Genomic DNA, 20476 nt, shown 5'->3' with positions numbered 1-20476 from the left:
GAAGGGAAATAATGTGATTTACATGGGACTGTATGGTGGAGGGGCTGAGGAATTATATTTTTTGAGGACAATAAACGGAGAAATATAAATACTGGGGGCGCTTCAGGGCGAGCATTATAACAGTAGGGGGCAGTATAAATACTGGGGGCGCTTCAGGGCGAGCATTATAACAGTAGGGGGCAGTATAAATACTGGGGGCGCTTCAGGGCGAGCATTATAACAGTAGGGGGCAGTATAAATACTGGGGGCGCTTCAGGGCGAGCATAACAGTAGGGGGCAGTATAAATACTGGGGGCGCTTCAGGGCGAGCATTATAACAGTAGGGGGCAGTATAAATACTGGGGGCACTTCAGGGCGAGCATTATAACAGTAGGGGGCAGTATAAATACTGGGGGCGCTTCAGGGCGAGCATTATAACAGTAGGGGGCAGTATAAATACTGGGGGCGCTTCAGGGCGAGCATTATAACAGTAGGGGGCAGTATAAATACTGGGGGCGCTTCAGGGCGAGCATAACAGTAGGGGGCAGTATAAATACTGGGGGCACTTCAGGGCGAGCATTATAACAGTAGGGGGCAGTATAAATACTGGGGGCACTTCAGGGCGAGCATTATAACAGTAGGGGGCAGTATAAATACTGGGGGCAGATCTAGTGAATTGGTCACCGGAGGCCATAACAGCTTTCGAAACACTCAAGAGGCGTTTTGTTAACGCCCCAATATTGGTGCAACCAGACCAAGAGAGGCCTTTTGTAGTTGAGGTCGATGCCTCCGAGGATGGGGTAGGAGCAGTACTCTCTCAGGGGTCATCAACTCTCACTAATCTGAGACCATGTGCTTTCTCTTCCCGTAAGTTCTCTTCCACTGAGAGAAATTACACTGAACAAAAATATAAACACAACACTTTTGGTTTTGCTCCCATTTTGCATGAGCTGAACTCAAAGATGTGAAACATTTTCTACAGACACAGAAGACCCGTTACTCTCAAATATTCTTCACAAATCTGTCTAGATCTGTGTCAGTGAGCACTTCTCCACTGCCGAGATAATCCATCCCACCTCACAGGTGTGGCATATCGAGGTGCTGATTAGACAGCATGAATATTGCACAGGTGTGCCTTAGACTGCCCACAATAAAAGGCCACTCTGAAATGTGCACAGTTTTGCCTTACTGGGGGAAGGGTGAGAAAACCAGTCAGTATCTGGTGTGACCGCCATTTGCCTCACGCAGTGCAACACATCTCCGACATTCAGTGTTGGAAAGCCAGAAGAAGCGCATACACGCGCGAAACGGCTGTTGCTTACTTGCTGCTGTATCTGCAACCCTTGCACCCCCCTCCTGCCATGGAATAAAGTCACCTGCCTATCAACGGTGAGTGCCGCTCGTTTTGTTTTCTTTTTCTTTTTAACACATCTCCGTCACATAGAGTTGATCAGGTTGTTGATTGCGGCCTGTGGAATGGTGGTCCACTCCTCTTCAATAACTGTGCGAAGTTGCAGAATATTGGCAGGAACTGTAACACGCTGTCATATACGCCGATCCAGAGCGTCCAAAACCTGCTCAATGGGTGACATGTCCGGTGAGGGTGCTGCCATGCACGAACTGGGGTGTTTCCAGCTTCCAGGAATTGTGCACAGATCTTGGCAATATGGGGCCGTGCATTATCAGGCTGCAACATGAGGTGATGGTCGTGGATGAACGGCACAACAATGGGCCTCAGGATCTCGTCACGGTGTCTCTGTGCATTCAGAATGCCATCAGTAAAGTCCACCTGTGTTCGTTGTCCATAACATACGCCTGCCCATACCATAACCCCACCGCCACCATGGGCCATTCTATCCACAACGTAGACGTCAGTAAACCGCTCACCCACACGACGCCACACGCGCTGTCTGCCATCTGCCCTGAACAGTGAAAACCGGGACTCATCCGTGATCAGAACGCCTCTCCAATGTGCTAGACGCCATCGAATGTGAGTATTTTCCCACTCAAGTCGGTTACGACAACGAACTGCAGTCAGGTCCAGACCCCGATGAGGACGACGAGCATGCAGATGAGCTTCCCTGAGACGGTTTCTGACAGTTTGTGCAGAATTTCTTTGGTTATACAAACCGATTGTTGCTGCAGCCGTCCGGGTGGCTGGTCTCAGACGACCATGGAGGTGAACATGCTCGATGTGGAGGTCCTGGGCTAGTGTGGTTACACGTGGTCTGCGGTTGTGAGGCCGGTTGGATGTGCTGCCGAATTCTCTGAAACGCCTTTGGAGACGGCTTATGGTAGAGAAATGAACATTCATTGCACAGGTAACAGCTCTGGTAGAGATTCCTGCAGTCAGCATGCCAATTGCACGCTCCCTCAAACGTTGCGACATCTGTGGCATTGTGCTGTGTGATCAAACTGCACATTTCAGAGTGGCCTTTTATTGTGGGCAGTCTAAGGCACACCTGTGCAATATTCATGTTGTCTAATCAGCACCTTGATATGCCACACCTGTAAGGTGGGATGGATTATCTCGGCAAAGGAGAAGCGCTCACTGACAGTGATGGCCAGTTCGCAGACGAACACATGAAATCTGCCATCTTTATTCCCAAGTCCGGCGCTGCAGAGGTAAGTCCTTACCTGCGCCGCGAGCCGCTCTGAAACACATGCGGTCACCGGGAGCAGGCAGCTCCGAGAACAGCCTTTATCATGTTCTAAGAACTGCCTGCTCCAGGTGACCGCATGTGTTTCAGAGCGGCTCGCGGCGCAGGTAAGGACTTACCTCTGCATCGCCGTGTTTGGGAATAAAGATGGCAGATCGCATGTGTTCGTCGGTGAACACTGCGAACTGGCCATCACTGCTCACTAACATAGATCTAGACAGATTTGTGAACAATATTTGAGAGTAATGGGTCTGTTGTGTCTGTAGAAAATGTTTCAGATCTTTGAGTTCAGCTCATGCAAAATGGGAGCAAAACCAAAAGTGTTGTGTTTATATTTTTGGTTAGTGTATGATATTGGAAACAGAGTTACTTGCTATTAAATGGGCCTTTGAAGAATGGCGTCATTTTTTGGAGGGGGCTCAACATCGTATTACGGTTGTTACTGACCATAACAATCTATTGTTTTTAGAACCTGCTAAACGTTGTAATCCCAGACAGGCTAGGTGGGCATTATTCTTTACACGTTTTAACTTTTGTATTACTTTCAGGCCAGGAAATAAAAATATCAAGGCAGATGCCCTATCCCAGAGTTTTTGTGCTTTTCAACCTCCTGATACTCCACCAGAACCAATATTACCGGCAGGTGTCATTGTGGCTTCGGTCTCCTCCAACCTGACGACCAAAATAACTGCGGGACAACTCATGGCTCCGGTACAATCCCCTGCTGATAAATTATTTGTCCCCGGTCATAATTCTGTGTTTAGTGGACATCTGGGTATCAATGCCACCAAGGAACTCGTCTCTAGGTTTTACTGGTGGTCCACTTTGTCAAGAGATGGTCACTCATATGTGTCCTCATATGAGGTATGTGCCAGGGCCAAGACTCCTAGGTCCCGTCCGGTGGGTGAGTTGCGACCGTTGCCCATCCTGAGTAGACCTTGGTCCCATATCTCCATGGATTTTATCACCGACCTACCGGTTTCTGAGGGTAAGTCGGTGGTATGGGTGGTTGTTGACAGATTTAGTAAGATGGTGCATTTTATTCCTCCATCAAAACTGCCCAATGCTAAGACCTTGGCCTCCTTGTTTGTTGATCATGTGGTATGCTTTTTGTCAAAGTTTAATATCTCTTTGTCTTTTTCTTCGGCCCTTCATCCTGAAACCAACGGTCAAACTGAACGTTTGAATCAATCTCTAGAACAATATTTGAGGTGTTATGTCTCCGACAACCAACATCGGTGGTTGGAATACTTGTCTGTGGCAGAATTCGCCATTAACAATCAGGTGAATTCATCTACTGGGATGACTCGTTTTTGTTTTTTTTGTAATCTTGGTTTCCATCCGCGATTTAGTTCAGTTTCGCCATCCTCCTCGCAGGTTCCTGAAGCTGATGTAGTAGTTAAAGAACTGTGCGCAGTCTGGGCCCAGGTTCAGTCGAACCTAAAAAAGCTCAGGAGATTTAAAAAGTTAAGGCTGACAGGAGGCGCTCACGAGGAGTGGATTTTGGGTTGGGAGATAAAGTGTGGTTGTCTACCAGGAATTTGTCTCTGAAGGTACCTTCAAGTAAATTTGCACCGCGCTTTATTGGTCCCTATTAAATCATTAACCCTGTATCTTTTAAGTTACGGTTACCTGACTCTTTTCGTATCAATAATGTTTTCCATAAAGCATTACTCAAAAAGTATGTACCGCCTGCATCCCCTACTCAGGAATCTCCGCCGCCAGTGGAGGTTGCCGTTACTAGAATCCTTCATGTGAGAAAGGTCTGGAATTCGTTGCAATATTTGGAAGGGTTATGGTCCTGAGGAGAGGTCTTGGGTACCAGCTAGTAGGATGCATGCTAAGAGGTTGGTAAAAAACTTTCATTTAGCTCACTCGGAGAAACCCACTCCAGTGATGATGGGTCCGGTGGCCCCTCGTAGAAGGGGGAATACTGTCACGGGGAGCCAGTGGTGCGCTCTTCATTCGCAGCGCATACGGCGGAGCGAGGACGCGGTCGGCATCCTTATCTCCAGGGGGCGGGGAGGATCCGGCCGCGCACGCCTCCTCAGCATGACCGGCGTCCTCTGTCCCCTAGACAACGAGCAGCAAGGGATCGGAGCGCTGATATTAATGAATCGGCGCTCAGCTGTATTATGAGCAATCAGAGTCATGTGACGCTGGCCAGGTCATGTGACTCACCTGTAGGGGTTATTTAAACAGGCAGCCTGCTGGCCACAGGATGCCTGTGATCGGTCTTGCTACCCTCACCAGCATTGTGTATATCGTGTACTCTGTTTGTTCTGACCTCGACCTTGTGACCTCCTTGGATTTGACGTGACCTCTTGGCTTCTGACTCTGAATTGTGTTTTGACTTCGTTATCGGATTGCTCCCTGTGTGCCTGCGTGACCTCCCGGCTTTGACTTTGGCTTGCCTGACTCTGTTATGGTATTCCTCTTACCTTCTTAGGCCCCTGCACGTATCTAAGCGAGGAACTGCCGCCAAGTTGTGCGCCGTCTGTTAGGACATGCCGTGCAGGTAGGCAGGGACAGAGGTGGGGTGGAGTTTAGGGCAGCACTTAGCCCCCCTCTGTCGTGACAGCCTGCTACTCCAATGTTCCAGGTGACTCCTGTGGATTTACTATGAGGTGACCATCCTACTGAAGTAATACCCAATACTGTAAATCATCCGAGAGGTAAATATAAAACTGCAGAGATTCCCACCACCCCCAGTCAACGCTCACCTTCCAGCTCCCTGTGTAATAAGTTTGTGCCCCTCTGTGCACTGTCCATCTTAGTTTAGGGAAAATGTCTCTTCCTTTCTACGTGGCATTCGTTTTTCTAATGTATGCCATGCTATGCTTAACACCGAGGGGTCCGATAACATCCATTGGAGCTGGGAGGGCAGCAGAGTAGTGGCCATCATCAGAGCACACTGCACCTGGCATCACACTTGGATGAACGGTGGCCACCATCAGTGCACATTGGACTTGGTGTCACACCTGGATTAGCAGTGGTCATCAGAGCACATGGCACTTGGTGTCACACCTGGATGAACAGTGGCCACCATCATTGGACTTGGTGTCACACCTGGATGAACGGTGGCCACCATCATTGGACTTGGCGTCACACCTGGATGAACGGTGGTCATCATCAAAACACATGACACCAAACCTGGATGAGGAGTGGTCATCACGAGAGCACACTGCACTTGGTGTAACACCTGGACGAGCAGTGGCTATCTTCAGAGAACACGGCACTTGTCCTCACACCTGGATGAGTGGTGGCCATCAGCAGAGCACACGGAACTTGGTGTCACACCTGGAGGAGTGGTGATCATGAGGACACAGGACTCCAGGTCACCTGGATGAGTGGCGGCTATCATCAAAGCATAGTACCCAGCGTCACACTGGAACGAGCCAGGGCCGGCCTTAGGGGGTGTGTGACACCACAGGGCGCATTGCCGGTCACTCCTCAAGGCAGTGCCAGATGGTCCCCTCCCTTGGCCTCCAGTCACTGAGCTGATTGACCTGGTTTACAGGCTCTCCTGCTCTCATTGTATTTGAGTCCACAGATGTAACTAAGCATCCATCTCAACGCTGCCAGGACAGGGAATCATTGGTTCCTTGCCCTGCTATTTGGCGTTCTGTTGTGCAAGATGACATCATTGTGCCACCTGTTATGTTCCACAGAAGCTGGCCTGGCCTTAGGAGGCCTCAACTGCATTGCTGCATAACTTTGTGGGACTGGGGATTTACTACATGTTATATGGGGACACAGAGTATGGATCACTATAAAAGGAGGCACAGAGCATGCGGCATCATGTATGGGGTGCACAGAGCAGATGGTACTTACATGAGCATTAAACAAATACACCAGTCTGGGACCTACTCATACTGAATAATAAAACTCAACTTTTACTGGATTATTATAACGTCTGATACAAGAAGAGCTGAGGATAGTCCCGGTCCAGTGCAGGCTCAGATAGCCAATTGTGTCTCGGATACATCAGTGGCGGGTTTCACGTGGAAGGTACTCTGCCCCTGTACATACCCGTCTTATCAGCGGGGAGCACCTCAAGTGGCTGTCGTCGGAGCACCCGCCCTGAAAAGGGCGACCCCCAGCCTGCTGGAAACTTGGACCTGTGCTAGAGTACCCTGTTACTTACTAGATCCAACGCGTTTGGCCGTGGTAGGTGAACCACTTCCTTATAGCCACCAAGTCCCGTCCATAATGAGGGCTCGTCAAGGCGGTGTCCAATCAGGGGTGGAGGCGTCTCTGTGTCGCCCTTCCATGACCCCACCATGTATCACCCCCTGTATATTATCAGTAGTGCAGGCTAAGAGATGCCTCGTGTGTGGCTTTAGTTGGGCCCGACCTACACAAGTCTGCTGCGGAAGCGTCAGTCGTCTCCATGGCAACTTCTCCGCCCCTCGTGGCGCTGCTCAGCGAGTGAGGTGGGAGGGAGTTTGTGCAGCTCCAGCCCTGATTGGACGTCGCGTTGACGAGCAAGTGGTTTGCAGAGTTCACCTACCACTGCCATTCTGTACCGCCGCTACCCGTGACGCTGCTCCTGGCGAAACGCGTTGGGTCTAGTAAGTAACAGGGTACTCTAGCACAGGTCCAAGGTTCCAGCAGGCTGGGGGTCGCCCTTTTCAGGGCGGGTGCTCCGACAACAACCACTTCAGGTGCTCCCCGCTGATAAGACGAGTATGTACAGGGGCAGAGTACACTGGACCGGGACTACTGAATATCCTCAGCTCTTCTTGTATCAGACGTTATAATAATCCAGTAATAGTGTATTACTGACCTACTACTCCCTGGGTCAAACTGACAATAATTAGATCATTAGATGTGCACAGTGCACGTGGCACTAGGTATGGGGTGCACGTGGCACTAGGTATATAGTAGTCTATAGGGTGCAGATGTAGTAGCAAAGTGAGACGATGAAGAGATCTGTGTGGCTGGGAGAAGTCATCATGGGGGTCTGAACAGGATGGAGACAACATCATCTGTCACTAAATGTTTATTCTGGCGCTGCCTGTGTCTGATGGGTGCTGTAGTCACTGGTCTGCAGCAGGATGATGGGTGCTGTAGTCACTGGTCTGCAGCAGGATGATGGGTGCTGTAGTCACTGGTCTGCAGCAGGATGATGGGTGCTGTAGTCACTGGTCTGCAGCAGGATGATGGGTGGTAGCAAACCTTCACCCCTCTTCAGGACGCACTGGACCACGCTCGGTTCTGGTGCCGTATAGATGTGATGCGCTCAGGTCACAGTATGACACCACTACTACTGTCACATAGACTAGAGGGGCGTCCTGACACGTGTGGGGGCACTGCATTCACGTTGGGGCCCGGTCCCTGAGCTAGGAGCCCCTCCCAGACATTTAGGGCCGACCCTATTTGTCTCATCAATGACCTGGATGGGAATAGCGCTGTAAGCATTAGCCGTGTGCTCCATGGTGGGCGAGGGCCCCGGAATGACGTGAGCCGATCGGCAGCGGACGGGAGACTTTATTATTAGAGGAATAACAGACGGAATGTAACACCAGCCGCGTCGGAGGGAAGGGGGGGCCGGGCCGGGGGTCACAGCCGAGACGGCAAAAATAAAATAAATAAAAGTCTCTAAATCTTTGGGTAGAAGTGTCCATAATCCAACACCCCAATGTGAGGTCCATGGCGCTCTCCTACTCCTTGGGCTTGGCCAGATACTCCTTGTACATGGAGTAGAGCACACCTGGAGAGAGAGCAGAGGTCAGTACAAGGTCGAGGAGGTCTCCAGCCCCGGCGGGCTATGCCTCCCCCCACACTCACCACAGGTCATTGCACCCACGATGAACCCCTGGGCCCCCACACGCATGTGTATGAGGTGCACGGACATCTTGGTGTCTCCCCGATGTCTTAGTCTGTACAGTCCATAAGCCACAACGCCAAGAAAGCCGGCAATTCCTGGAATACAGAAGAGCACCGGCACAGCAGGGGTTAACACAGGGAACTTCATGAACCTCCACCGAAAATACAACAGTGAGTGATGGGGACGTGGAAGGGGGACACTCACCCACGGGCACAAACGGAGACTCCTTGGACTTCTTCATCAGTTTTGACGTCTGAGTCTCACCGAGGTCATAAGTGGGGAGGACGTCGCCTGCGCTGGAAGCCATGATGTCTGCTGGAGGAGACAACAGCCAATCAGGATGAGGGATCACGTGACATCACAGTCTACAGCTCCCCAGCAGGCCGTCTACAGTAATGACAGGTAATGTACACTACAGCTCCCCCGCAGGCCGTCTACAGTAATGACAGGTGATGTACACACTACAGCTCCCCCGCAGGCCGTCTACAGTAATGACAGGTGATGTACACTACAGCTCCCCCGCAGGCCGTCTACAGTAATAACAGGTGTTGTACACACTACAGCTCCCCCGCAGGCCGTCTACAGTAATGACAGGTGATGTACTCTACAGCTCCCCCGCAGGCCATCTACAGTAATGACAGGTGATGTACTCTACAGCTCCCCCGCAGGCCGTCTACAGTAATGACAGGTAATGTACACTACAGCTCCCCCGCAGGCCGTCTACAGTAATGACAGGTGTTGTACACACTACAGCTCCCCCGCAGGCCGTCTACAGTAATGACGGGTGATGTACACACTACAGCTCCCCCGCAGGCCGTCTACAGAAATGACGGGTGATGTACTCTACAGCTCCCCCGCAGGCCGTCTACAGTAATGACAGGTGATGTACACACTACAGCTCCCCCGCAGGCAGTCTACAGTAATGACAGGTGATGTACTCTACAGCTCCCCCGCAGGCCGTCTACAGTAATGACAGGTGATGTACACACTACAGCTCCCCCGCAGGCCGTCTACAGTAATGACAGGTGATGTACTCTACAGCTCCTCCGCAGGCCGTCTACAGTAATGACAGGTGATGTACGCTACAGCTCCCCCGCAGGCCGTCTACAGTAATGACAGGTGATGTACTCTCTACAGCTCCCCCGCAGGCCGTCTACAGTAATGACAGGTGATGTACTCTACAGCTCCCCCGCAGGCCGTCTACAGTAATGACGGGTGATGTACACACTACAGCTCCCCCGCAGGCCGTCTACAGTAATGACAGGTGATGTACTCTACAGCTCCTCCGCAGGCCGTCTACAGTAATGACAGGTGATGTACGCTACAGCTCCCCCGCAGGCCGTCTACAGTAATGACAGGTGATGTACTCTCTACAGCTCCCCCGCAGGCCGTCTACAGTAATGACAGGTGATGTACTCTACAGCTCCCCCGCAGGCCGTCTACAGTAATGACGGGTGATGTACACACTACAGCTCCCCCGCAGGCCGTCTACAGTAATGACAGGTAATGTACACTACAGCTCCCCCGCAGGCCGTTTACAGTAATGACGGGTGATGTACACACTACAGCTCCCCCGCAGGCCGTCTACAGTAATGACAGGTAATGTACACTACAGCTCCTCCGCAGGCCGTCTACAGTAATGACAGGTGATGTACTCTACAGCTCCCCCGCAGGCCGTCTACAGTAATGACAGGTAATGTACACTACAGCTCCTCCGCAGGCCGTCTACAGTAATGACAGGTGATGTACTCTACAGCTCCCCCGCAGGCCGTCTACAGTAATGACAGGTGTTGTACACACTACAGCTCCCCCGCAGGCCGTCTACAGTAATGACGGGTGATGTACTCTACAGCTCCCCCGCAGGCCGTCTACAGTAATGACGGGTGATGTACGCTACAGCTCCCCCGCAGGCCGTCTACAGTAATGACGGGTGATGTACACACTACAGCTCCCCCGCAGGCCGTCTACAGTAATGACGGGTGATGTACTCTACAGCTCCCCCGCAGGCCGTCTACAGTAATGACGGGTGATGTACTCTACAGCTCCCCCGCAGGCCGTCTACAGTAATGACGGGTGATGTACAGACTACAGCTCCCCCGCAGGCCGTCTACAGTAATGACGGGTGATGTACACTACAGCTCCCCCGCAGGCCGTCTACAGTAATGACGGGTGATGTACACACTACAGCTCCCCCGCAGGCCGTCTACAGTAATGACGGGTGATGTACTCTACAGCTCCCCCGCAGGCCGTCTACAGTAATGACGGGTGATGTACTCTACAGCTCCCCCGCAGGCCGTCTACAGTAATGACGGGTGATGTACTCTACAGCTCCCCCGCAGGCCGTCTACAGTAATGACAGGTAATGTACACTACAGCTCCCCCGCAGGCCGTCTACAGTAATGACAGGTAATGTACACTACAGCTCCCCCGCAGGCCGTCTACAGTAATGATGGGTGATGTACACACTACAGCTCCCCCGCAGGCCGTCTACAGTAATGACAGGTAATGTACACTACAGCTCCCCCGCAGGCCGTCTACAGTAATGACAGGTGATGTACTCTACAGCTCCCCCGCAGGCCGTCTACAGTAATGACAGGTGATGTACTCTACAGCTCCCCCGCAGGCCGTCTACAGTAATGACAGGTGATGTACTCTACAGCTCCCCCGCAGGCCGTCTACAGTAATGACGGGTGATGTACACACTACAGCTCCCCCGCAGGCCGTCTACAGTAATGACAGGTGATGTACTCTACAGCTCCCCCGCAGGCCGTCTACAGTAATGACAGGTGATGTACTCTACAGCTCCCCCGCAGGCAGTCTACAGTAATGACAGGTGATGTACACTACAGCTCCCCCGCAGGCAGTCTACAGTAATGACAGGTGATGTACACTACAGCTCCCCCGCAGGCAGTCTACAGTAATGACGGGTGATGTACTCTACAGCTCCCCCGCAGGCAGTCTACAGTAATGACGGGTGATGTACTCTACAGCTCCCCCGCAGGCCGTCTACAGTAATGACGGGTGATGTACACACTACAGCCCCCCACAGGCCGTCTACAGTAATGACGGGTGATGTACTCTACAGCTCCCCCGCAGGCCGTCTACAGTAATGACGGGTGATGTACTCTACAGCTCCCTCGCAGGCAGTCTACAGTAATGACGGGTGATGTACTCTACAGCTCCCCCACAGGCCGTCTACAGTAATGACGGGTGATGTACACACTACAGCTCCCCCGCAGGCAGTCTACAGTAATGACGGGTGATGTACTCTACAGCTCCCCCGCAGGCAGTCTACAGTAATGACGGGTGATGTACTCTACAGCTCCCCCGCAGGCCGTCTACAGTAATGACGGGTGATGTACACACTACAGCTCCCCCGCAGGCCGTCTACAGTAATGACGGGTGATGTACACACTACAGCTCCCCCGCAGGCCGTTTACAGTAATGACAGGTGATGTACACACTACAGCTCCCCCGCAGGCAGTCTACAGTAATGACAGGTGATGTACAGACAGCTCCCCCGCAGGCCGTCTACAGTAATGACTAGAGATGAGCGAATCGAAGTTGACCAAGTAGAATTCGATCCAAATTTCAGGAAAAATTAGATTTGCACCGAATTCGAATTTCCTCGCGTTTCGTGGTAATGAATCACATTTTTTCCTCAAATGTCTGCTGCACGTGTGAGGACATGGAGCAAGGAACTCTGGGAAGGCGGGATCACCCATAATGCCACGCATGCAGCCAATCATCAGCCAGCCCTGTGATGTCACAGCCCTACAAATAGCGGCAGCCATCTTGGATCCTGCCAGTTTCCAGTGCACTTAGTGCAGGGGGAGACGTCAGCAGGCGCTAGGGACAGTGCGAGGAAAGACTTCATTGTGTGAAAAAATGATTTACAAGTTCAGGTAAAGATCATTCAAGGTGCAGGGAAAGGATAGGGAGGCATCATCTACACTATAAACGGAGAACGGGGTTCAGTCGGGGAGGTTACAGCCTGGGGAACAGGAGCAATCCTATTACACCTTGCTGCACGGTCTGCGGAGCCAGATTGCAGTTATTCTGCTGCTTTTAGGTTGTTTGCACTTTATGATACATCAGTAATTCCAGCAAACCGGAAGTTCTGTGTGACACCTATTACTACACCCCGTAAATGGCTGTAAGATACGTACGTCCTATTAGCCGTTCTGCAGTGAATTGTGTTTTTTTTTTGGGGGTGGAATTTATTATTTAGAAAAAAATATATATATATGTCTTAAATGCCGTTCTGCAATTACATTGTACTACAGCTTTTTTGGGGGGGTATTATACAGTATGTCAGACAGGTGACAGCCCCTTCAAAGGGAACGGGCAGAGGCCTAAATGTTTGTGGGCAGAGGTCCAAGCAGAGTAGGGGGGGGGGGGGGGGGGGGGGGGGGGGGGGGGGGGCGGGGGTTGGGCAGCAGGGGTCACTTCCAGAGGCCTGAGCTCCCGGTGTCATCTAGCGGTCATGTCTTGACCAGCACCCAGCGGTTCTTGAAAGGTTGACTCGGTCATTCAATTCATCCCAAGTGACATCAGACACCGGCAGCCAACAGTCGGAGGGTTGGTCAGACACAGCCCTTAGTTGGCATGGCCCGGGAGCAGGCCCTGTGCCCTCACCTCTCCTCAACCTGCCCCTGTCCTTTTCTGTTCCCTCAGCCAGAGAAGTGTTGTACGCTGTGGGCTCAGCTCCACTATACAGCGAGGACAGTCAGCAGCTACTGGCAACCAAGATCTAGAGGAGACATCCACCGCTTCCTCCGCTAGGCGGGCAAGTAGTGATGCGGAGAGTGGCGTGGGAGCTGGTGTTGGGAGCGGTCAGGCTCCTGACCCAGAGACCGTTGAGGAGGACATCAGTCATGTGCAGACACTACTCAATGATGATGAAGCCGATCGCACTTGGGAGCCGGGTGACCTCTCAAAGGTCTGACTGGGGGGCCCTCTGCGCTCACGTTCCTCTGCCATGGCTGCTGGGGAGGGGTGGCAGGAGCAGTACCATCTCCATCAGCAGCAGCCTGAGTCTAGAGTCGTTGATGAGCAGCGTCCTTCACCCGCCTAGTCAAGAAACTACACACCAGCAGCAGCAGCAGGTAGACCTGGAGCAGAACCTGAACCAGCAGGTGGTGGCATACTTGGACAGCACCCTGCCACCCCAACATTTAACATCCGCTGGACTACTGGGCAGCCAAACTGGATTTGTGGCCACAACTGGCAGAGTTTGCCCTGGAAAAGCTGTCCTGCCCGGCCAGTAGTGTGGCATCAGAGCGGGTGTTTAGTGCGGCGGGGGCCATAGTCACCCCAAGGAGAACTCGCCTGTCCACCCAAAATGTGGAGAGACTGACCTTTGTCAGGATGAATCAGGCATGGATCAGCCAATATTTCCACCCACCAATTCCTGATGCATCAGACTAGATCATCCATGGTGCCTCACCCAAACTTTGTGAAAAGAGACCGGTTTCTTCTGGATACCTGCCTCAGCTACTACTCTGATGCTGCCACCCGCCTGATGCCACACATCTGATGCCAAGTGCTCCTTCTACCAGCCACCATCATCCGCAGGTACTGGTATTGCCCCCCCCCCCCACCTCCACCACTCTGTGGCCTCCTGATGCTGCCACCACCTCCAGACTCTGTCATAGGGCCACTCTGTGGTCTCCTCATGCTGCTGCCACCTCACCACTTTGTCTTTGGGCCACTCTGTGGACTTCTCATGCTGTTCCCACCTCACCACTCCATGACTGGGCCACTATTTTGCCTTTCGGCCTGGCTGACATCATTTATTTGACCCTTCTTCTGATCTGTCAGAAGGAAGGAACAATGAGACGCACAACGGATCCTGTCTGTGTCATCAGAATCGGCTTATGATTTGGAAGCCAAAAGCAGGAGTGGGTACAAAACACAGAAGACATGCAAATATATTCCATTCACGTCTCATCTCTGTTTAGGATCCACTCCTTGGCGCTAACATCGACCTGTGAGGCTGAGTTCACACTGGAGTTATTTGGTCGGTTGTGACCCCGTGAAGTGTGCAGTGATTCTAAGAGCGACGCCTGTCACCTGCATGTCATACGGACTCACAGTATTATCTCACTGCCACAGCAGACTCCCTGTGTGTTACTGCAAGGCACAGTGTTCTACACCGCTATACAGGCACAGTGTTCTACACCGCTATACAGGCACAGTGTTCTACACCGCTATACAGGCACAGTGTTCTACACCGCTATACAGGCACAGTGTTCTACACCGCTATACAGGCACAGTGTTCTACACCGCTATACAGGCACAGTGTTCTACACCGCTATACAGGCACAGTGTTCTACACCGCTATACAGGCACAGTGTTCTACACCGCTATACAGGCACAGTGCTCTACACCGCTATACAGGCACAGTGCTCTACACCGCTATACAGGCACAGTGTTCTACACCGCTATACAGGCACAGTGTTCTACACCGCTATACAGGCACAGTGTTCTACACCGCTATACAGGCACAGTGTTCTACACCGCTATACAGGCACAGTGTTCTACACCGCTATACAGGCACAGTGTTCTACACCGCTATACAGGCACAGTGTTCTACATCGCTATACAGGCACAGTGTTCTACACCACTATACAGGCACAGTGTTCTACACCGCTATACAGGCACAGTGTTCTACACCGCTATACAGGCACAGTGTTCTACACCTCTATACAGGCACAGTGTTCTACACCACTATACATACACAGTGTTCTACACCACTATACAGGCACAGTGTTCTACACCGCTATACAGGCACAGTGTTCTACACCGCTATACAGGCACAGTGTTCTACACCGGTATACGGGCACAGTGTCCTACACCTCTATACAGGCACAGTGTTCTACACCGCTATACAGGCACAGTGTTCTACACCACTATACAGGCACAGTGTTCTACACCACTATACAGGCACAGTGTTCTACACCACTATACAGGCACAGTGTTCTACACCGCTATACAGGCACAGTGTTCTACACCGCTATACAGGCACAGTGTTCTACACCACTATACAGGCACAGTGTTCTACACCGCTATAGAGGCACAGTGTTCTACACCGCTATACAGGCACAGTGTTCTACACCTCTATACAGGCACAGTGTACTACACCTCTATACATACACAGTGTTCTACACCGCTATACAGGCACAGTGTTCTACACCACTATACAGGCACAGTGTTCTACACCACTATACAGGCACAGTGTTCTACACCGCTATACAGGCACAGTGTTCTACACCACTATACAGGCACAGTGTACTACACCGCTATACAGGCACAGTGTTCTACACCACTATACAGGCACAGTGTTCTACACCACTATACAGGCACAGTGTTCTACACCGCTATAGAGGCACAGTGTTCTACACCGCTATACAGGCACAGTGTTCTACACCGCTATACAGGCAGAGTGTTCTACACCGCTATACAGGCACAGTGTTCCACACCGCTATACAGGCACAGTATTCTACACCACTATACATACACAGTGTTCTACACCACTATACAGGCACAGTGTTCTACACCACTATACAGGCACAGTGTTCTACACCACTATACAGGCACAGTGTTCTACACCACTATACAGGCACAGTGTTCTACACCACTATACAGGCACAGTGTTCTACACCGCTATACAGGCACAGTGTTCTACACCTCTATACAGGCACAGTGTTCTACACCGCTATACAGGCACAGTGTTCTACACCACTATACAAGCACAGTGTTCTACACCACTATACAGGCACAGTGTTCTACACCCCTATACAGGCACAGTGTTCTACACCACTATACAGGCACAGTGTTCTACACCGCTATACAGGCACAGTGTTCTACACCGGTATACGGGCACAGTGTCCTACACCTCTATACAGGCACAGTGTTCTACACCGCTATACAGGCACAGTGTTCTACACCGCTATACAGGCACAGTGTTCTACACCGCTATACGGGCACAGTGTTCTACACCGCTATACGGGCACAGTGTTCTACACCGCTATACAGGCACAGTGTTCTACACCGCTATACAGGCACAGTGTTCTACACCGCTATACAGGCACAGTGTTCTACACCGCTATACAGGCACAGTGTTCTACACCGCTATACGGGCACAGTGTCCTACACCGCTATACAGGCACAGTGTTCTACACCGCTATACAGGCACAGTGTTCTACACCGCTATACAGGCACAGTGTTCTACACCGCTATACAGGCACAGTGTTCTACACCGCTATAGAGGCACAGTGTTCTACACCGCTATAGAGGCACAGTGTCCTACACCTCTATACAGGCACAGTGTTCTACACCGATATACAGGCACAGTGTTCTACACCGATATACGGGCACAGTGTTCTACACCGCTATACAGGCACAGTGTTCTACACCGATATACAGGCACAGTGCTCTACACCACTATACAGGCACAGTGCTCTACACCGCTATACAGGCACAGTGCTCTACACCACTATACAGGCACAATGTTCTACACCTCTATACAGGCACAGTGTTCTACACCACTATACAGGCACAGTGTTCTACACCGCTATACAGGCACAGTGTTCTACACCGCTATACAGGCACAGTGTTCTACACCGCTATACAGGCACAGTGTTCTACACCGCTATACAGGCACAGTGTTCTACAACACTATACAGACACAGTGTTCTACACCGATATACAGTCACAGGGCCAGATTTATCATTAGCTCAGGTCAGAATAATGGAGTGAAAAAGTCCCAAAAAAGTCCCAAACGCTAAAACTGCGCACAAATTTGCGACTTTTTTCTGCTCTGCACTATGCTCGCCAGTTTTCTGAAAGTGGGCGTGTTTTCTTATGTAAATGAATCTCTAGACAGATTTACTATTGGGACTATTTAAAAAAGTCGCAAAAAAGTCGCAAAAAAGTCCCAATTTCACTCCAGTGAGGACCATGCTTATCTTATGAGACTTTTTAATAGAACATGCGACTTTTTCATAAAAACGTGCGACTTTTTCGTAAAGATGTGCGACTTTTGTAAAGCTGCTTACTGACGGATAAACTGCTACCGTCAAACCACATTTATTACAGTCTTAAAGGGCCGATCATAAATCTGACTTGGCTAAAACTGACTTTAGCCATATGTTAAAGTGGAGTGAGCTGTCAGAGTAATGATAAATCTGGCCCACAGTGTTCTACACCGCTATACAGGCACAGTGTTCTACACCGCTATACAGGCACAGTGCTCTACACCACTATACAGGCACAGTGTTCTACACCGCTATACAGGCACAGTGTACTACACCACTATACAGGCACAGTGTTCTACACCAATATACAGGCACAGTGCTCTACACCACTATACAGGCACAGTGTTCTACACCACTATACAGGCACAGTGTTCTACACCGCTATACAGGCACAGTGTACTACACCACTATACAGGCACAGTGTTCTACACCGCTATACAGGCACAGTGTTCTACACCGATATACAGGCACAGTGTTCTACACCGCTATACAGGCACAGTGTTCTACACCGCTATACAGGCACAGTGTTCTACACCACTATACAGGCACAGTGTTCTACACCACTATACAGGCACAGTGTTCTACACCGCTATACAGGCACAGTGTTCTACACCACTATACAGGCACAGTGTTCTACACCGCTATACAGGCACAGTGTTCTACACCACTATACAGGCACAATGTTCTACACCGCTATACAGGCACAGTGTTCTACACCACTATACAGGCACAGTGTTCTACACCGCTATACAGGCACAGTGTTCTACACCGCTATACAGGCACAGTGTTCTACACCGCTATACAGGCACAGTGTTCTACACCGCTATACAGGCACAGTGTTCTACACCGCTATACAGGCACAGTGTTCTACACCGCTATACAGGCACAGTGTTCTACACCCCTATACAGGCACAGTGTTCTACACCGCTATACAGGCACAGTGTTCTACACCACTATACAGGCACAGTGTTCTACACCACTATACAGGCACAGTGTTCTACACCACTATACAGGCACAGTGCTCTACACCGCTATACAGGCACAGTGTTCTACACCACTATACAGGCACAGTGTTCTACACCACTATACAGGCACAGTGTTCTACACCGCTATACAGGCACAGTGTTCTACACCACTATACAGGCACAGTGCTCTACACCACTATACAGGCATAGTGTTCTACACCGCTATACAGGCACAGTGTTCTACACCGGTATACGGGCACAGTGTCCTACACCGGTATACAGGCACAGTGTTCTACACCACTATACAGGCACAGTGCTCTACACCGCTATACAGGCACAGTGTTCTACACCACTATACAGGCATAGTGTTCTACACCGCTATACAGGCACAGTGTTCTACACCGCTATACAGGCACAGTGCTCTACACCACTATACAGGCACAGTGTTCTACACCACTATACAGGCACAGTGCTCTACACCTCTATACAGGCTCTCTGCAGACAGGAAGTAGACGGTTTGTAACGTAATTTGCCGCAAATAAATTCGGATTGACTCTTTTCAGAAGATTCGGCGAACTGGCCAAATCAAATTTTGAGAAATTCACTCATCTCTAGTAATGACAGGTGATGTACACACTACAGCCCCCCACAGGCTGTCACTACCCCGGATAATACCCCCGTTACCCTCCAGCAGCACTGCCCCCCTTCTCCCGGATAATACCCCCGTTACCCTCCAGCAGCACTGCCCCCCTTCTCCCGGATAATACCCCCGTTACCCTCCAGCAGCACTGCCCCCCCGGATAATACCCCGTTACCCTCCAGCAGCACTGCCCCCTCTCCCGGATAATACCCCCGTTAGCCTCCAGCAGCACTGTCCCCCGGATAATACCCCAGTTACCCTCCAGCAGCACTGCCCCCCTTCTCCCGGATAATACCCCCGTTACCCTCCAGCAGCACTGCCCCCTCTCCCGGATAATACCCCCGTTACCCTCCAGCAGCACTGCCCCTCTTCTCCCGGATAATAACCCCGTTACCCTCCAGCAGCACTGTCCCCCGGATAATACCCCGTTACCCTCCAGCAGCACTGTCCCCGGATAATACCCCGTTACCCTCCAGCAGCACTGCCCCCCGGATAATACCCCGTTACCCTCCAGCAGCACTGCCCCCCGGATAATACCCCCGTTACCCTCCAGCAGCACTGCCCCCCCTCCCGGATAATACCCCGTTACCCTCCAGCAGCACTGTCCCCCGGATAATACCCCGTTACCCTCCAGCAGCACTGCCCCCCCGGATAATACCCCCGTTACCCTCCAGCAGCACTGCCCCCCCTCCCGGATAATACCCCGTTACCCTCCAGCAGCACTGTCCCCCGGATAATACCCCGTTACCCTCCAGCAGCACTGCCCCCCGGATAATACCCCCGTTACCCTCCAGCAGCACTGCCCCCTTCTCCCATGGGCACCCGCAGGGCCTCACACCCCCGTCTCTCACCGGTGTCTCCGTCTTCTTCTTCCCCTTCTGCTGTCAGTGCGCGCGGCGCTTCCGGTGTTCTATACTTCTCCACCAGGTCATGACGTCACGGGGCGGGGCGTCAGACTTAATCAAGGTGAAGTAGGAGCCATGGTGACCTTCCCGGGCTCAGGCCATAGCCTTCCTGCTGTTGCAGACAACCGGGTCGGCCCAGACCCAGTCCCCTGGTAGCGGTAACGAGCAGGAAGGACGACCCCACCGGACGCGGCTCCACAGAGAGCCTGAAGGCGCCATATCAAGGGTCCGGACTACAACTCCCATGGTACCGTGCGCTGTGACGTCACAGGATGCCAGCTCGTCTCTGATTGGCCGTGACGATACGTGGGCGGGTCCAGAACCGGTTAGGATGAGACGTGTTGTAGGGCGGTGTCCTGGCTCTAAATTTTGGTGTGTGCGGCTGTACGTGTCTGGCGGGATGACGTCACGAGACGGTTACCCGGGAAACCGCTTCAGACACAAATCCGTCAC

At 51.7% G+C, this 20476-nt stretch overlaps 1 protein-coding gene across 3 annotated transcripts; it reads right to left on the bottom strand.

The window, feature by feature from the left end:
- Positions 1-1344: 1344 nt before the first annotated feature.
- Positions 1345-20238, bottom strand: HIGD1A (HIG1 hypoxia inducible domain family member 1A). Of its 3 annotated transcripts, none has more exons than XM_040431745.1 (5): positions 19963-20238; positions 8677-8789; positions 8433-8567; positions 8280-8355; positions 1345-1355 (listed from the first exon to the last, which is right to left on the bottom strand). In XM_040431745.1, the coding sequence occupies exons 2-4, from the start codon at positions 8777-8779 to the stop codon at positions 8306-8308; spliced, it is 288 nt and encodes a 95-aa protein (XP_040287679.1). In that variant the 5' UTR covers positions 8780-8789; positions 19963-20238; the 3' UTR covers positions 1345-1355; positions 8280-8305. The 3 variants fall into 3 exon arrangements, with proteins under 3 accessions (XP_040287679.1, XP_040287680.1, XP_040287681.1); XM_040431746.1 differs by having other exon boundaries at positions 8677-8786; XM_040431747.1 differs by lacking the exon at positions 19963-20238 and adding an exon at positions 19163-19176 and having other exon boundaries at positions 8677-8787.
- Positions 20239-20476: the final 238 nt, after the last annotated feature.

This window comes from Bufo bufo, chromosome 5 (genome assembly GCF_905171765.1).
Source record: "Bufo bufo chromosome 5, aBufBuf1.1, whole genome shotgun sequence".
Taxonomy (NCBI): domain Eukaryota; kingdom Metazoa; phylum Chordata; class Amphibia; order Anura; family Bufonidae; genus Bufo; species Bufo bufo.
This window is presented reverse-complemented; position numbering and strand designations above follow the sequence as displayed.